The sequence below is a fragment of the Pinus tabuliformis genome, chromosome 3_1, assembly GCF_031772625.1.
Source record: "Pinus tabuliformis cultivar Carrire ecotype Pingquan chromosome 3_1, CPIR1, whole genome shotgun sequence".
Taxonomy (NCBI): domain Eukaryota; kingdom Viridiplantae; phylum Streptophyta; class Pinopsida; order Pinales; family Pinaceae; genus Pinus; species Pinus tabuliformis.
Genome location: NC_142301.1, coordinates 217,728,519 through 217,747,265, shown reverse-complemented (window position 1 = coordinate 217,747,265; position 18,747 = coordinate 217,728,519). Strand labels below are relative to the sequence as shown.

The following is an 18,747-nucleotide window of genomic DNA, read 5'->3' as shown; positions in this document are numbered from 1 at the left end:
TTATTTTCGTTTTAGCTACATCAACCTCTAAGGCATTGTTGCAGGCCCAACCCAAGGTGTGGGCAAAGAGAGGGGGAGGCTAACCCTATGTGGACCTAGTGGACACATGTGGACCCGGATGGGAAAAAAGATGAATGATCAGAAGGGAGTGATGTATATGGTGTCGGGAAGCGGGACCACGCAACCAAAATCAAGATTTCCCATGTAGTGCCAACCCTAAAGCTAATGGTCAGTAAAGGGGATCCCACAGGACTAAGATACAAGGGTAACCATCAAATTGGACAGAGGACACAAGAGTACAAACCGAACCCACTCTTTCTGTCGAATCCCCCCCACCAGTCCATGCCCAAAAGTGTCCATGATAAGTAAACAAAATTATCCAACTACACAAAGAAAAGTCATACCTTTGAGGTCGGGAGGCCCAGCTTCAATCATAGAATCATAACAGATGGGTGAGGGATAACATGGCTTGCTCAGGTGGCAGAGATAGTGGCACATCGAGCTATCTAGTTGCTACAACGGGTTGTTGGTTGTCGGTTGAGGACAATCTAGGAGAAAAACTCTCCTTTGGGTGTCACCCACATGTAATGGGTAACAAGACCATTGAAGAATGCATTAGAACCATAACATTTGACCAAGACCTTCCAAAATTCTTATGGGGAGAAGCAGTTATGACAGTATTATACATACAAAATAGAAGTCCTCATAGAATTCTTGAAAATATAACACCGAAAGAAGCATTCTCAAGGAAGAAACCATATGTAGATCATCTTTGTATCTTTGGATGCCCTACCTACTTTCATATACTTAAAGATAAGAGAAGGCAAATGAGGGGGCTGAAATTCCAAATTGAAGTAGTGTTGAAGGATGTGTCTCTTGTTGAATTTGACAATGTTTGTCTACTTAGAAGGAGGGTTGACTTGGTGATTGCAGGTCTTTGTCTTGGTCAAAAGGTTTGGATTGTCTCACTTTGACTCGTTTCGTTTATAGAAGAAGAGTTTGACTGGGTTTTCCCCTAGAGAGGGGTTTTGCCCTGGCTGAGTGCCTACATCTTGTGTCTCTTATTCTTGTGATCGTCATACATTTATGATTTGGTAATTGCTTGATGAAAGATAACATAACAAAGAAGCAAATAAGCCAACACAAATCACATGTAATTATCAAGAAAAGAGGAATCGAAACCCTAATAACTACATGCATTGATTTCTCAACAACTTCTGCTAAACATGACATCATAGCCCTTGTCCTCTAGGGTAGCGACAAAAACAAGGTTCTCCTTTAGGCATGGAACATAGAGGACATCCTTGAGATGGAGAGAGCTACCAGACTCCCTCTCAAAACTGATAGTACCTACTCCCTTAGTTAAGTACTTGCCATCATCTCCTAGCTCAATGTGAAATTGTATGTCCTTCTCCTTTAGCTAGTTGAAATATTTCTTGTTCCTGGTAATGTAGAAGGATGCTCCATACTCAATGTAACATACGTTGTTGCCTACAGAACTTGCCATGCAAGCTATAAATGAGAAGCCTTTCTCCAACTGAGAAGAAAATGCATCTACCTCAATTGATGTGGCTGCATGGTCCTTACTAGACCCCTCTTACGATTAGGACATAGTGACATAGTGCCCAAACTGGTGGCAATGGAAGCATTCAATCTTGCAAAAATATTTCTTCTTCTTCTCGTCCTTCTTACTAGCCCTTGGCTTTGCTAGCTTTGCCTGCCAAGGCAAAGTTCTCCTTGTCCTCTCATTTTGTTGAAACTCCAGCTCTCGTCCCCCTTCAGATTTCTTTTTGGACACAATCTCCCCGCAATCTTTCCCAGTTAGGAATATTATCTCTGCCACTGACTGCATCCTAGAAATTCTCCCAAGACTTATGAAGTCCCAGTGGCGCAAGACTCACAAGGTCTTTGTCTTCTACAAGCTCGCCCACTCCAGCGAGCTCATCCCGAACCTTAATGAACTTGGAAAGGTACGTAATGATGGGATCCCCTTTTCTCATATAGAGATTTCTTAACTTGTCCTTAAGGGCAAGCTTCCTGGCATCACCAGTGTTGAAGAAAATGTAACTAGGCTAGGTCTTCATAAAGGTAATTTTGATATTTGTACTTATTCAAGAAAAGAGAAATTATTTTTGTATTATTTGTCAATGAGTTTCTTGCTCATTGAAAATAGGTCAAGCACATATTAAAGTGCTTCTAGAAAGTCAAAGTCAAAATGTAATTATGATAAGACCCTTTGAGGGCATGTTACATCATGTATGACATCATACAAGGTCATGGGAACACCTCCAAGCATGGTCAAATCCTCTCCTAGCAGCAACGAAGTCTACAAGCAACAAAATAATGAATAAAAATGAATTTAAGAGAAAACTGTCAAGTCGGCTTTAAGGACAGTCATGTCGGCTTGAATAGGAGGGACATACCTCTATTTATAGAGGTTGTCCACTCCTCAAAAGGACATCATCTCACTCTGAAATCTGCGAGGGTACAAGGAAGAAAAGAAGGTCAACGAAGGAGGAAAAGAAGCCTTGTAAGGGCAGCGAAGGAAAGGAGAAACAAAAACTGTCTATAGGGTGAACCTACAGCCACACGTGCGAAGGGAAAGGGTTTGTCTGCGGCTATAGGATAGAAAAATGCAGGTCATCATATCGCAATATTTTTGGGTGCAAATGAGGCCTACAAGGCCTCTCTCATCAGCGAGGAAGAAAGAAAGGGTTAGCGAGAATAAAAGCATTGTTTTAGGGCTCCTATTCACACATGGAGCAAGACAACACTTACAGATTTTACAAAGTTTAAGGCAGCAACAGGAATAGGCTCATTCATATGTATACCTAGGCCTACAAGGTATCCAAAGGAAAGCAAAGGAGCCCTTATCTATAACGAAGTAAAGAAACCCTAATATTCTAGGGTTTCCTAACCTAGAAGACAAAGTGCTAGAAGATAAAGTGTTGGAAGAAGTGCCGGAAGATGTGCCGGAAGTAACAGAGCAAAAAGAGGAAAGATTTGACTGATGCTTGGAGGATATCCTAGTCAAGGGTCTAGGGTTTGGGAGTTGTTCAAATAAGAAGCTTCAATAAGAGAAATATTACAAAGAGTTTTCCTCTCAAGAGTGGAGAGGGTTTGTCCTTGGCAGAGAGCCAAATTTTGTGTTCTTATTACTTTGTTTTGATAGCAATTTGATGAAGCACACACATATGCACTAATAAGAAGAAGAAGAAGAATAAGTTAACAAGAAAAATAACAAGACTTCACAAATTGTTAAAATTGGCAACTAGGGCCAAACTCCATATGGGTCACCTCATTTATGGTAGCCAATATTATTCTTGGATTCCTCTCTCTGAGAGGTGTAGGATTGATCTAATGATCATCCGATTCCGACATGTATTCATGAGATATGAATTTATTTGTATTCGGCCAACAAGCAAAACAGTCATTTTCACCCCCAACTTAACCTCAACGTTGCATATAAAAGGAGGAGACCTTGTGGCATCATTTCAATCATCTCATCCTCACGTCCTTCTCTCTCCTCACATCATCAGGTACACATAAAGGAGCAGCATCTCTCACACGTGCAAAGGAGCAAGTCTGATTTTTGTCTAGGGTTGTGTTGACCTAGTTTGACCAAAGTTGCAGGGTGTCTGTTTACACTGCCTCTCCTTGGAAGGCCGCATTTCTGAACAGCTGCTTTGACCACACTTTGACCTTGTGTTGACCAGCGTTGACTAAAGTTTGACTGGATTTTCGGACTGTTTTGGGCTGTCTCTTCTTGCTGTTGGAGGCCGAGTTGACTAGGATATTGACCAAGCTGATTGGAGGTCAAATCTGACCTATTTGACCATCTTTGACTTCGCTGGTTAGGGTTTTGTTGTTGTTGTCATAAAACTACAAAATTGTATATTTGTACTATCTCTCTCTCTCTGTTGAATTATTGAAGAATATAAGAAGAATTGATCAAGGGTTTCCCCACATTGGGGTTTGTTCGTGGTTGGTGCCACATCTTGTGTTCTCTTGTCTTGGCTTGTCTTCTATTGTTTATGTTTATGTTCTATCTGCATTTTACTATCATGTTGATGTGATTGCTAATCTAGAAATCGATATTGGGCTAGTAATAAATTTGAAGTAAATTGCTCTTAAGCATAGAACATACCAAATTTAACACAAATTGTTATCAAGTCTCAGAGAATCATCACAACACTACTTTGCCCTAGATTCTCTGACAATTGGAACCCTTATACAACTCCAAGATGACTTTCCACATCTCATATGTTGTCATCTTCCCATGGAGATGAGGGATAATATGGTCTTTGACCCCCTAAAGAATGATCCTCCTGGCCTTGGTGTCATTCTTGGTATGCTTGATCAATTGTTGGGGATCTACGAGCAAAATTGTTTGATTTTGCACAATTCTAGCACCTCATTATCTTCCAACACTACTGAGATCCGCTCCCTCCATGAGCAATAGTTAGAGGCTCCCTGTAAACAGTGATATTCCCTTAGTCCTTGGAATGACATCTTCCTATCCAAAACTGCTCTTCAAAACTCTAGCGCAAGCCTACTGACTGATCTGCGCTCTTCACTGATTGAACAATTCTGGTGTTGGTCTTAATGCAGAACTCTAGTCTTATACCATGTTAATTTTCTCGAAACTTTGCGCACTACTTAGATGAATCACTGAAAACAAGACAACTGAAAACTGAAACCAAATTTACTTTCACCAAGATACAAAGTTTCTTAACTTCCAACACTACTGAGATCCGCTCCCTCCATGAGCAATAGTTAGAGGCTCCCTGTAAACAGTGATATTCCCTTAGTCCTTGGAATGACATCTTCCTATCCAAAACTGCTCTTCAAAACTCTAGCGCAAGCCTACTGACTAATCTGCGCTCTTCACTGATTGAACAATTCTGGTGTTGGTCTTAATGCAGAACTCTAGTCTTATACCATGTTAATTTTCTTGAAACTTTGCGCACTATTTAGATGAATCACTGAAAACAAGACAACTGAAAACTGAAACCAAATTTACTTTCACCAAGATACAAAGTTTCTTAACAATCTATAAGCAGCAGAAAAACACCAAAGATAAAAATACATGCACACAAAATTGACACACTTGTTTTACCCAAGAAACCCGAAAGGGAAAACCTTCTTTCTTTGTTGTGGTATTTTATTGATTATTCTTGAGCAATTGGATCTATTACAATTCATACTGCTACTGCGGCCAGCTAAGTCCCCTAACACGGGGATTCGGGATTCATAGGATACGGGGATTCAAGTGTCGGATTCGAACATGTTGACCCCCGAAACAAGACACGTAGGATTCGTTATATATTATTTCATTAATATATATATATATATAGATATATATTAAAAATTAGATATTTCTTACACAAATTCTCATTAATGATACAAATTCATTGATTTCAAACATAGATCTTCCTCTATGTTGAAATTTGGTACCGGAGGACAGGTGGTTCCCTTAGGCTTTGATCTTTGGCCTAGGGAAAAGTGTCTAAAAGAATTTAATTTTTCTCCTAAAGTGACTTTATAATTTTATAAAGTTAAATCTAATTTAAAAGTGACTTTAAGTGATAAAGTTACTAAGTCTAATTTTAAAGTAACTTTTATAAAGTCAATGAAAAATTAGAAAGGAAAAGTGACTTTGGAAATAAATGACTAAGTGGGTCTTTATTAAAGTGGGGTGAATTAAAAAATAGAAAGTGAGATTTAAATGAGCATTTAATCTCAGCCATTGATCTAAATCTATTTCAGCCATTGGATTTAGAGATCACCCAAAAGTCACTTGGATCACCCAAAAGTCACTTGGAGTTATATTAAAGGAGGAAAAGGAGGAAAAGGTCATTCATTCTTTCATGAGCAGATTGGGAGAAGGAGAGCAAGAGAGCAAGAGAGATTTCTGAGCAGGAAGGAGAAGGAGACAGCAGCTTGGCACACATTCCAAGGCAGCAGTTGAGCAGATTTGTACAGCTGATTCAGCACATAGTGAAAGGCAGATTTTTGCACAAAAATCGAGGAGCAGTTTGCTGATTTTTCTGCACACAAAACGGAGGTCGTACAGCATTTATTGCTGTCATGTTTGTTGTAATTTCCAGATTGCTGTGAGGCACGGGAAAGGAGATAAGTTGTAAATTTGCTTGCTGATTTTTTGCTGAATAATTCTCACTGTAAAAAGACAATTTTCAGAAATAAAAAAGAGCTCTCAAACTGGTTTTCCCCAAGAGTTATAGGGGGTTTTTCCAGGGTCAAGTTGACCAAAAATATCAGTGTTTTAATGTGTTTTAATGGCTGTTTTTAATTGCTGATTTTTAATTCCGCAATTTCCAGCATTCTGAAAAATTTCGAGAATTTGTGTTTTCAGCAATATTTATTTTTTTCAGTCTGTTAAATGTATGGTTATGGGAATGGGCATTTAACTACATGGGAGAAATAAGGAGAAACTGAAAACCGGGGTGGGAAAACAGAAATTTTTACATGGTATCAGAGCTTGAGTGCTGAAGGGCAGTTTGGGACAGCAAAAGGAAAAATTACAGTTGCTGATTTTTCACTCAGAAAATTCCACCAAGCTGATTTTTTTATAAACAGCAGTTTTATCTTTACTACAGCAGTGCTATTTTTCAGTTTTAGGACAGCAGGATGTCATTGGGATTGAGGGTGGAGGATAGGCTGGATGGGCATATAAATTACAGCGTTTGGAAGGAGAGAATGCAGAGTATCTTTGAGGAGGCAAAAGTCTGGGATATCATGGTGCATACCGCACAGAACCCTGTTGTTGTGCCCACTGATGTTACTCAGTTGGCTGAGTATAAAAAGAAGGACAATAAGGGTAAGAGGCTGATTCTAGACGGAATCAAAGACCATTGCATTCCTCATGTGAGAGGAAAGAGCAATGCCCATGAGATGTGGACAGCATTGTCCAATCTCTACCAGAGTACCAATGAGAACCGGAAGATGGTCCTGAAGGAGAAGCTGAAGAACATTAAGATGGGTAATGATAGTGCAGCTGGATATCTCACAAAGATTACCAATGTGAGAGATGAGTTGGCAGCAATTGGAGAGGCCATTCCATCCACTGAGTTGGTGCGTATTGCAGTGAATGGCCTCCCCCGTTCATGGTTGAACTTTGCTGATGGGGTTTGTGCACGTGAGACCCTTCCCACATGGGAGAGGTTTTGGGATGATTGCATTCAGACAGAGATCAGGAAAGGACAGCTTGGGGCAGCCAAGCCAGTTGAGCAGGATGAGGATGTAGCACTGGTGGGAGGCAAGAAAGGCAAAGGGAAGAAGCAGGCTTCCACAAGCAGTGGTGGGGGCAAAGGCAAAGGTAAAGGTAAACCGGGGAACACACAGAAGGACTATTCCAAGGTGAAGTGTTGGAATTGTCAAAAGATGGGACACTATGCAGTTGTGTGTCCGGAGAAGAAGAAGAAGAAGGGAAAGAACCAGGACGTGGCAGCTTCAGCTGAGATTGAGGACTTTGCAGGTCGTTTTGACCGGGAGTTTGCGTTCACTACATGTGAGTCCTCTAGTGCAGGATCACCTGCCACACAGGTTCAGAGGGAGCATGCTTTTCCCTCGATTAGCGGAGCATCTTCAGGTATCTGGTATGTGGACAGTGGGGTTTCACGTCATATGACAAGAGTCCGTGAGTACTTCTCAGAGCTTTCAGAGAGTGGCACTGATATTGAGGTAGTACTCGGTGATGACAGAGTTGTTAGAGCAGTCGGGGTGGGGACAGTGACATTTCAGAGGGAGTCCAAACCTCCCTTGAAGGTGTCAGAGGTTCTTTATGTGCCAGGGATGAGGAAGAACCTCATATCCGTCTCAGCTTTGGAGGACAGAGGATATGAGGTACTGTTCAGGGGAGGACAGGTGTTGATGTATCCCAGGGGCACTCCAGCTGATTCAGCTAGAGTGATAGGTGTACGCCATGCAAAGGTGTACAAGTTTGCATTTCAGCCCCTTTTGGCATTGAGCAGTAGTACCGACAGCAGAGCTAGCAGTTCTGAGCTGTGTGAGATTTGGCACCGCAGGATGGGACATATGTATCATGGAGCCTTGAGGACATTGCGGGAGATCACTACAGGTGTGCCAGATTTCAGTACTGATCACTTTGATACTTGCAGAGGTTGTGCGATGGGCAAATTTGCCAAATCCCCTTTTCCCAGCAGTGACAGCAGAGCGACGGGGATACTTGATTTGATTCATTCCGATGTGAGCGGTCGGATGTCTCATGTTTCCTTGAGTGGGTATGAGTACTATGTTTTATTCATTGATGATCACTCCAGGAGGACCTGGATTTATTTCTTGAAGACCAAGAGTGAGGTCTTCAAGCGGTTTCAGGAGTTCAGAGCTCTTGTGGAGACACAGACAGGCCGAAAGATCAAGTCCTTGAGGTCGGACAATGGAGGAGAGTACACCCTTGGAGAGTTTGTTGACTATTGTGCGGAGGCAGGCATTAGGAGGGAGTTCACTGTTCCTTACAACCCCCAGCAGAACGGGGTTGCGGAGAGGAAGAACAGATCCATCATAGAGGCTGCCAAAGATATGTTACATGATCAGGGGTTGCCATTGTTCTTGTGGGCAGAGGCCTGCAACACAGCTGTTTACTTGCAGAACAGGAGTCTGCATCGTGCCTTGGGGCACATGACTCCGGAGGAGGCTTTCTCTGGGAAGAAGCCTGATATTGGTCATCTTCATATCTTTGGATGCATAACATACTCCTATATACCCAAGGAGAAGCGGACCAAACTAGAGCCCACCGTAGAGAAGGGTATCTTTGTGGGCTACAGTGAGACCTCAAAGGCCTTTCGGATTTACATTCCTGCACAGAGGAGAGTTGTTGTCAGACGGGATGTGAAGTTCGAGGAGGACAGGGTCTTTAGGAGGTCACGGGAGTTAGAGTATCTGGATCAGCCAGACCCTCAGCAGCAGTTGAGTCAGTCGCAGGGATCCAGTGGGCAGGGATCAGGAGGATCCAGAGGTACATCTATGAGGATGTCAGGTCCGTCAGTGAGCAGTGGCTCATCGAGCCAGAGGGTGGTGCTCCAGGCAGCATGCAGAGCAGTTCACAGAGCAGTTCACTAGGGAGTCCACTGATGGACAGTTCACACGGTACCTCAGCTTCTACAGGTTCAGGTGCAGGCAGGAGGACAGCAGACAGACAGTCAGGAGTTCAGGCTACTGATGATGATGAGGAGGAGGAGTTTCATTCTCCGGTGGAAGAAGTGCGCTCAGGGAAGAGGAAGCCCAAGTGGCTTCAGGACACCTTGAGAGATGCCACATCTGTTGCTGAGCCGAAGAGGTCGGTCAGAGAGAGTAGACCACCTGAGAGGTTTTGTAGTTATATGGCGATGGTTACCAGCATCCTTGACTCTGAGCCTTCTAGTTATGAGGAGGCAGCTAGCCAGCAGGTCTGGAGAGAGGCCATGCAGGAGGAGTATTCTTCTATCATGAAGAATGATGTTTGGGAGGTGGTGCCGAGGCCTGAGGGCAAATCCGTGGTTACTTGTAGATGGCTTTACAAGGTAAAGCATGCTGCAGATGGCAGCATTGAGAAATTCAAAGCAAGGTTTGTGGCTAGAGAGTTCTCCCAGGTAGAGGGAGTTGATTATGAGGAGACCTTCGCTCCCGTGGCTCGATATACTTCGATCCGCTCCATTATATCGATAGCAGCAGAGATGGGTTGGAAGATCCACCAAATGGATGTGAAGACCGCATTTCTCAATGGCTTCATACAGGAGGAGGTGTACATTGAGCAGCCACAGGGCTTTGAGGTGCATGGGAAGGAGTCCCATGTGTGCAGATTGAAGAAGGCCCTTTATGGCCTGAAGCAAGCTCCCAGAGCTTGGTACTCCAGGATAGATGCATACTTGCAGGGGATGGGTTTCACAAAGAGTGAGGCAGATCCGAACCTTTACTTTATTGTGATTGGTGAGGAGCCTCTCATTCTGGTGCTGTATGTGGATGACTTGATCATTACAGGTGCAGAGAGACTCATAGAGCACTGCAAGAGAGATCTTGCGGCGGAGTTTGAGATGAAGGACATCGGCTTGATGCATTACTTTTTGGGTTTGGAGGTGTGGCAGGAGGAGGGGCATTTCTTCCTGGGGCAGGGGAAGTATATTGTGGACATCCTTAGCAGATTCCACATGGAGGATTGTAGACCCATGTCGACACCGATGATCACCAACTGGAAGAAGCTTCATGCTTCAGATTCCGAGTTGGTGGATCCCACATTGTACAGGCAGCTGATTGGTTCCTTGATGTATTTGGTCAACACTAGACCAAATATCTGTTTTGCAGTCAACACGATGAGTCAGTTTATGTGTGAGCCTAGGAAGGTTCACTGGGTGGCTGCAAAACACATTTTGCGGTACTTGCAGGGGACAGTGGATTATGGTCTGGACTACAGGCAGGGAGATGGAGTGAGATTGGCAGGATACACTGATTCTGATTGGGCAGGTTGTGCTTCTGATAGGAAGAGCACTTCAGGGTGTTGTTTTGGGTTGGGTTCAGCAGTAGTGTCATGGTTCAGCCGGAAGCAGCAGTCAGTAGCACTGAGTTCAGCGGAAGCAGAGTATAGGGCAGTCAGTCTAGCTAGTTGTGAGGCCATCTGGCTTCGCAAGATGTTGTTTGGCTTATTTGGTCAGTCGTTGAGACCTTCAGTGATTTACTGTGATAATCAGAGTTGCATTAAACTCACGGAGAATCCAATATTTCATGACAGGTCAAAGCATATCGGGATCAGATATCATTTCATCAGAGACTATGTTCAGAAGGGAGTTGTGAAACTTGAGTATATTTCCACTGATGAGCAGGTTGCAGATATTCTTACCAAAGCCTTACCACGGGGCAAGCATGTCTACTTCAGAGACAAGATGGGTGTGGTGAGGAACACCTTCCTCGGTAAGAGGGAGTGTTGAAATTTGGTACCGTAGGACAGGTGGTTCCCTTAGGCTTTGATCTTTGGCCTAGGGAAAAGTGTCTAAAAGAATTTAATTTTTCTCCTAAAGTGACTTTATAATTTTATAAAGTTAAATCTAATTTAAAAGTGACTTTAAGTGATAAAGTTACTAAGTCTAATTTTAAAGTAACTTTTATAAAGTAAATGAAAAATTAGAAAGGAAAAGTGACTTTGGAAATAAATGACTAAGTGGGTCTTTATTAAAGTGGGGTGAATTAAAAAATAGAAAGTGAGATTTAAATGAGCATTTAATCTCAGCCATTGATCTAAATCTATTTCAGCCATTGGATTTAGAGATCACCCAAAAGTCACTTGGAGTTATATTAAAGGAGGAAAAGGAGGAAAAGGTCATTCATTCTTTCATGAGCAGATTGGGAGAAGGAGAGCAAGAGAGCAAGAGAGATTTCTGAGCAGGAAGGAGAAGGAGACAGCAGCTTGGCACACATTCCAAGGCAGCAGTTGAGCAGATTTGTACAGCTGATTCAGCACATAGTGAAAGGCAGATTTTTGCACAAAAATCGAGGAGCAGTTTGCTGATTTTTCTGCACACAAAACGGAGATCGTACAGCATTTATTGCTGTCCTGTTTGCTGTAATTTCCAGATTGCTGTGAGGCACGGGAAAGGAGATAAGTTGTAAATTTGCTTGCTGATTTTTTGCTGAATAATTCTCACTGTAAAAAGACAATTTTCAGAAATAAAGAAGAGCTCTCAAACTGGTTTTCCCCAAGAGTTGTAGGGGGTTTTTCCAGGGTCAAGTTGACCAAAAATATCAGTGTTTTAATGTGTTTTAATGGCTGTTTTTAATTGCTGATTTTTAATTCTGCAATTTCCAGCATTCTGAAAAATTTCCAGAATTTGTGTTTTCAGCAATATTTATTTTTTTCAGTCTGTTAAATGTATGGTTATGGGAATGGGCATTTAACTACATGGGAGAAATAAGGAGAAACTGAAAATCGGGGTGGGAAAACAGAAATTTTTACAATCTAGATGTTAGTTTTACTGTTTACAAAGTAAGTTATTGACATTATAGCATGCATAGTACATACAAAATTCAAATATCTGCATAAACCCTCACAAACCTCATAAACCCTCCCAAACCTCATAAACCCTCATAAACCTCATAATCCCTCCCTCATAAACCCTCATAAACCCTCACTTTTTTGGGATTCGAATCCCAAAATCGAGACACAATGTGTCCTAACGGGACACGACCGGGATTCGATGGTGTCCCGTTAGGACACGTCATGTCCCATTTTTGGATTCGAATTCCCATCGAATCGTGTCGGATTCATGGGATTCGGACACATGACCTGCTTTGGAAGAATCCAGTTTCATAGGCAGCCAGCAATATGTCTCTGAGAAATAGTCTCGACTTGCCCTATGAATCCCTAATTCCTGCTCCACAATCCTAGCGCACTTGGCTCCTATTTCCTTGCACACTTGAAGCTCCTATTTCCTAGCGCACTCGAAGCTCCCATTTCCTTGCGCACTTGAAGCTCCTATTTCCTAGCGCACTCGAAGCTCCCATTTCCTTGCGCACTTGAAGCTCCTATTTCCTAGCGCACAACTGCTCCTCAATTATGCACACTCCACACACAAGAAATGATCTATGAATTGTGTCCCTTCGTCCTTCTCTTTATAGATAAAAATTGATGCATACAAGGAGGTCTTAGTCGAATATTAGTTCAAACTAGTGTCACTAGTTTCTTTTGCTAGTTAACCGGAGCAAGTCCCAGTTACACTTGGACTAGCTCTAAGTTAACCAACTCGAGTTCCTCTTTGATTTCCTCTAGTTGTGATTGCGAGTTAACTGAGAACTCAACTCGTTCTCTCTCCAGTCAACACTGAAGTCGTAGCTAATTCTAACTCAACTTGTCACTACCACCTCATCTTGACTAGAAGCCTCCAACTAATTGAAGCTCCAACTCTACTCATTCAAACTTGATGACCATTCCAGTAAACTGGAAATCAACTCATTGAAACCGAAGTCTATCTCATGAACTCACAATCATGCTAGAGAAAGACTAAGTCGAGGTCTTCACTGGACACACAAGCCAAAAGACCTTCCATCGCTACATTTTCAACAAAAACTCTTCCAAAACCCTCTAGTTTTATCCAGGTTATATAGCAGAAGTAATCATGAACCTGCGATTAGAAATTCTGATTTTGATATATGTGAGCCAACTGTGGTGGAGTGCCAGACTAAGATGCACGGGTATGTGTAATTGGGGCTTGGATTTTTGTACCAGTAGCCACATATAAATAATGGGCACTGAAAGGATTTGATTCTTGAAAAATTAAATGTGAAATGAACCTGAATCATTGCTAATTTACATTCATTTCAGTTCTCTGTTTTTTGTATATTATTGTATATATAAAATTTGAAACATCTACCCCTAACATACCCAAGTTACCTATTTCAAAAAGTGTCATACCAGTAACCTGTATTCTCATTCCAATGTACTCCTACCCAAGAAACTTAGCTGTCAAAGTCTCTTGGAGGTACTTGTAGAGGTACATTAGCATCTTAAGGATTCTGAACTTGATGAGAAATTTAGACTGAAATTCAAATTTCTATTAATGTCCACTAGAGACCAGGTGGTCTAGTGATTCCAAAATTCAAAACCAGCAATAACAGACAAACCAAAACATAGCGATGCAAAAGACCCCTTTTAAATAAGACAAAATAACATGAAAAGAGGCTACAAGGGTAGCAGGGCATGAAATGACATGAGCATAAGCATACAAGAGGGTTATCCCAAGGAAAACCCTACAAAGTGGAGAGCAAGTGCAGCTACATGCCTGGACAAAACATAGTTCCCAGAAAGGGGAGAAGAGCGCAAACCCTGCTCATCATCTGGATCAATACTGCAGATGTCAACACCAGGTGCCTTCCAGATAGTGTCCTCTGGGAAGTGGCCTAGACTGCCGTGGGGGTTAATCCTGGAGGTGAGAAAGAATATCCCGTGAAATATGTTCACATATAGAGGCTGAATTGCTTATTCCCTTACTAAAAGGTCGCTTGCTATCACAGAGAACGGTGTGCATTCACCTAAAGTTATTAAAACAATAAAGCAAGTGTACAGAAAGTCAAATGAGGTCTATGCTTCTGACACTAAGTTGGTTCAGAATTATGCTGAATGTGCTTGCCAATCTCTCAGGAAGAAATCCAATTATAAAGATAGTACGATTTCCAGTGATTCTTGCAGAATGTGGTACTGCAAAAATTTTCCATCTTAACGGAAAACTTAACTGTATTTGGTAATCACCAGCCTTGTAAGTATCTCATTAAAGTGAGGGCTAACAATTCCTGCAACAAACCGAAGATACTACACAAATTATATTTTTTTATGGTTTCCCTTCCTATGATAGCCAGTGTACTGTGAATTGATTAGTTGGTTCAGAGTTATGTTGAGCATGCCTCTCAATCTCTTAGGAAGAAACACAATTATAAATGAAAAGTTAAATTATGCAACTAGGGTCAAATTCCACTTTGGACAGCTCATTTAATGGAGATAACTATTGCATTGAATTCCTCTTTTTGGGAGGACCAAAATTGACCTAAAAATCACTCAAAACAGGCATGGAGAAGTGTGTTTTTTTATTACAGCCCACACATGTGCAAATTGTCAAGGTCGACTTCACCATCATGTAGGCTCATGAAGCCCAATAGTCATGTCTTTTCAACCACATGGATTCATATAAATACAAGAGATGTCAAACCTCATTTGGCACTTCATCACCACACAACACATCTTCTCTCTCCTCTTCCTATTGATTCATATAGCTCAGAAGTGGAAGATTTGTCTTACATGTGCAAAGGACAGGTGGCTGTTTCTAATTGGGCTGAAGTACAAGGCTGTTGCAGGATGTTGACCAGTGTTGACTTGGGCATTATTGGCATGTTTTGACTGTGTTTTTGGGTGAATCCTGTTCTAGCAGGCCACAGCTATTAGTGCTAAATTCAAGGCAATCTCTGCTACTTGACCAAAGCCCTAATCACAGACTTTGACCGCAGGCTACTCCTCTATGTTGACCAGGTTTGACTGCTTCTAATTGGACTGTTTTGGGCTCATTTTGTTCAGCTAAAAAGGCCGCATAAATTGCTCCAGGACCAAGCTCCTTTGAAGACCATTTGACTGCTCTCCTATCTCTGGTTAGGGCATACTTTGACAACAGTTGACTGCTGTTGACTTGAGCAGATTTCAGGAAGATCAAATTTGACTACAGTTGAATCCATCTCTCTCTTGGATAGTTGCTTGGCATATTGGTATTATTTGTATATTGAAATTGGATATTCGATGATGTACTCTTTCTCTGCTGAACATTTGAAGACAATCTAATAAGAAGAAGATTTGCAAGGTTTTCCTCATAGTGGGTTTTTCCCAGGTCATTGACCAAAATTTGCCTCTTGTCTCTTGGCAGCCTTTCATTGTGCATTTGTTTAATTGTTATATCTACTATTGCTCTACTATCATTGAATAATTGAAGAAGTAAAACTGTTAAATTGGATGCTATTGGATATTGCTGAAGTCATAGTTGCAGCAGAGAACAAATTAACGAAAAATTAACAGGAAATACCTGTTTCTAGTAGTTCATTGAAATTTTCACTGTATGTAGCAATCACCAGCCTTGTGAGGTATCTCATGAAAGTCACATTTCATGCAACTAATTGAAACTACTACACTAATTATATTTTTTTATGGTCTCTTCCTAAGATATCCAGTGAACTGCAATTTGATTCTTGAATTTTTTAATGGGATGCGTGTATCATGAATTATGTTTTCATTATTATTTAAGATGTTAATATTTACGTCTTGGTAGTTATATATTATATTTAATCGTGATAAATTAACAATTCTAGCTATCTAAGGAATTACACGCATGTATGTATTACAAACCCCAAGGATTTGGTTTAATCATTTGAACCATTTGACCAAGGCAAGTAGCCGATGGGGAGGCCATAGGTCAAATTCCTCAAGGAAGCCTGATTGTAAAGGTAGTAACAACTTCCAGTGGGTCCTGGACTATGTGGTGCTGCAAAGGTTTTTCATCTTCAATGAAAAATCAGGTAAAACATTCCCTTCAACTAAGCCACTGCACTAATTATATTTTTTATGGCTTGACAAATTCTATTTGATTCTTGAACGATACAATGGGATGTACACATCATGAATTATGCTTTCCAAAGTCATTGTTGGTTAAAATTCTGTCAATGTTTGAGTTAATGATTATAGATTATATTTAATTGTAATAAATTGACAATTTTATCTATTTCTTAACATATGCATACTGCTGCATTCACAATTCCTAGATCAGTATCCAATGCCACGGCACAACCAATCCCACACCATTACTCGACCCAAATCATATATCATAGGATTCGATACACAGTTTCTTTCTTGAGTAATTGATTCTGCATGTCAGTAATTATGAATACGAAAAAAGTCGGGGAGATTTTGAAACAAAAATTAAATTCACGGGTTAAAATGCTCAGCACATTGAGGATAGCACACTAGAAAATTCAATCACCACTTTTGACTTCATGAAAGTGGGTCAACATTGTGAAATAATGTTCAACATGGAAAGAGAATGGAAGCCTCATTTTAACACGTTATAAAACACACACCCATGGTAATCTAAACTGTGAATGAACATGATACAAAATTACAAATAACTGCTTGATGCCATTAGTCACTTACCCGTCAGTCCAGTACTCCAATGAAATGACAAAAGAATGACGAAGTTTAAACATCATTGTCAGATGATTACCTGGCCAGAGCTAATGCTTTCTTCTCAACCTCCACTTCTGATCGAATTTGATCTAAGGCATATTTATCATTTTCTGCTTCTTTTAAAAGTCTGTCTACCTGGTCCCTTTCATTGGACATTTCTAATTTGTTTGTCAAAAAGACTTGTAGTTGTTCCTCTAGCTCATGCCTAAGTTTTGAAAGAAATTCTCTTTCAGAATCCAGTGCAGCCCGTTCCTTTAGAAGTGAGTATCTTTCTTCCTCCCTTTCACCCTTTATTCTTTCTAACTCCGATCTTACATCTTCAGCTAATCTCTCAGCCACTTCTATTTTCTCCCTCTCTAATTGAAGCTCCTTTTCAAAGGATGCATTAAGATCCTTCTGGACTTGAGCTTCTAGAGCAGCATGTGTTGCAACTGCAGTATCAGCCAATGATTCTGCTTCAATACGAGCTAGCTCCTCCGAGACAAGTTCTGCTGCCTCTCCAGTAGCAAGAGCAACAGCAGCCTGTGCTTTTGTGACTGGTTTATCAGGTTGAAACAACCTAGTATAACCTGTTCAGTTGTAATTGGAATTACTATGTATCATTATTCAAGCAAAACTTCAAATGTAAATTCCATGGATGAGGAAAAGTATACCAAAAGCAACAGCAACAATGCTCTGTTCTCCTGATGACAGGTCTGCTAACAGAGCAGGCCAAGCATCCTGGTGTATTTTGTCAATATCAATGAATCCAGATTTCTGCCATAACATCTATAAATGAAACAACAGTAAGTCTTCTGCCCACGCCACAAAGTTTCATGCTATTTTCTATAACTCCCATTGAGAAATCAAAAAATATCTACAAGCTTATTGCTAGATTCTACCTTCCTAGTGACTTCTGGTAACTCTTTCCTTTCCAAAGCAATCTTCCAACTGACAAGATCTTGACGTGAAAGAGGACTATTGTCGTATGGTAATAAAACATCCCCAAAAAGTACAGGAGCAAACCATGATAGATAAATAAGATGCACCAACAAAGTTCAATTAACCAACAAAACCTTACAAACCATAAAAGTTAGAACATAAGCCTGCATAAAGAATAGAATAGAAAAGATAATGAATTGAGAAAATAAAAAATGAAAAATGGAACTAATAATCAGAGGAACAATCCAATAATTAATATAAAACTGACAAGTCCTCACCTATCAGGTGAGAATAGATAATTTTTTGGCTTCCCACCTTCAACAGAATCATCTGTATCATGACTTGATAGCTTACTAGAAATGAGTCCTGCTTCTGCTAATCCTGTTTCAGCACATATGTTATTGGCATACACAATGACAATGTTCCCGAGGGTCAAAGTAGCAACCAGCCAAGAAATAATGTAATAGTGAGGTTATAACAGCATAAGCGTGGCAAGTTAGACTTTCATCATTGACAAAGTTAAGACTTCAGAATCATACATAAAACATCTTTCAATGTCTATCCTAACCTTGAATGTATGGGAAGTCAGGATCTTCTGGTGTAACATCATCAAAAGCAAGTTCTGTGACATTCTCAATGAACATTGCTGGAAAAACTTTTGATGCTGGATTTCTATCAAGAAAAATACATCATTAGTTTAACTTATTTTTCTGGTAAAAGAATAGATAGCAGAATGCCTCTTATCTGTTCCTAATGTCTACAACAATAACCAAATATAGCTTTACAGAAATATATTCAAGTAACAATTTTGAACCTAGCAAGAATGGCACTAGAAGCAATTAACCAACGGGCATATTCTCGGCGTGTACTTAAGCCACTAGGTTCAATACCAGCTTCCACAACCTGAAAAGTAAAGAGATAAAAACTGATGCAAGTGATTAGAAAAAGCCCCCGTAACTGAGATACATTTACATCTCTCCTACAAATATTGCTCCAACCAAAATACAAGAAACCTCATTTCATCAGACAAACAACCAAATGAACATATAATATTTGCACAAGAACTCTTCCAATTACCAAAAAGGAAGGAAAAGCAATTCAGCTTTAGA

At 40.7% G+C, this 18,747-nt stretch overlaps 1 protein-coding gene across 2 annotated transcripts in view; it reads right to left on the bottom strand.

The window, feature by feature from the left end:
- LOC149186576 (oxidoreductase/transition metal ion-binding protein) overlaps positions 1 to 18,747 on the bottom strand; it is a 126,655-nt gene that overhangs the window by 43,757 nt on the left and 64,151 nt on the right. For both annotated transcript variants that reach the window (XM_089411028.1, XM_089411029.1), the window contains 6 exons: positions 18,453 to 18,541; positions 18,207 to 18,310; positions 17,917 to 18,019; positions 17,599 to 17,674; positions 17,371 to 17,485; positions 16,755 to 17,286 (listed from right to left, as the gene is read on the bottom strand). In XM_089411028.1, coding sequence (XP_089267154.1) covers positions 16,755 to 17,286; positions 17,371 to 17,485; positions 17,599 to 17,674; positions 17,917 to 18,019; positions 18,207 to 18,310; positions 18,453 to 18,541 — 1,019 coding nt within the window. The remainder of the gene's footprint in view (positions 1 to 16,754; positions 17,287 to 17,370; positions 17,486 to 17,598; positions 17,675 to 17,916; positions 18,020 to 18,206; positions 18,311 to 18,452; positions 18,542 to 18,747) is intronic.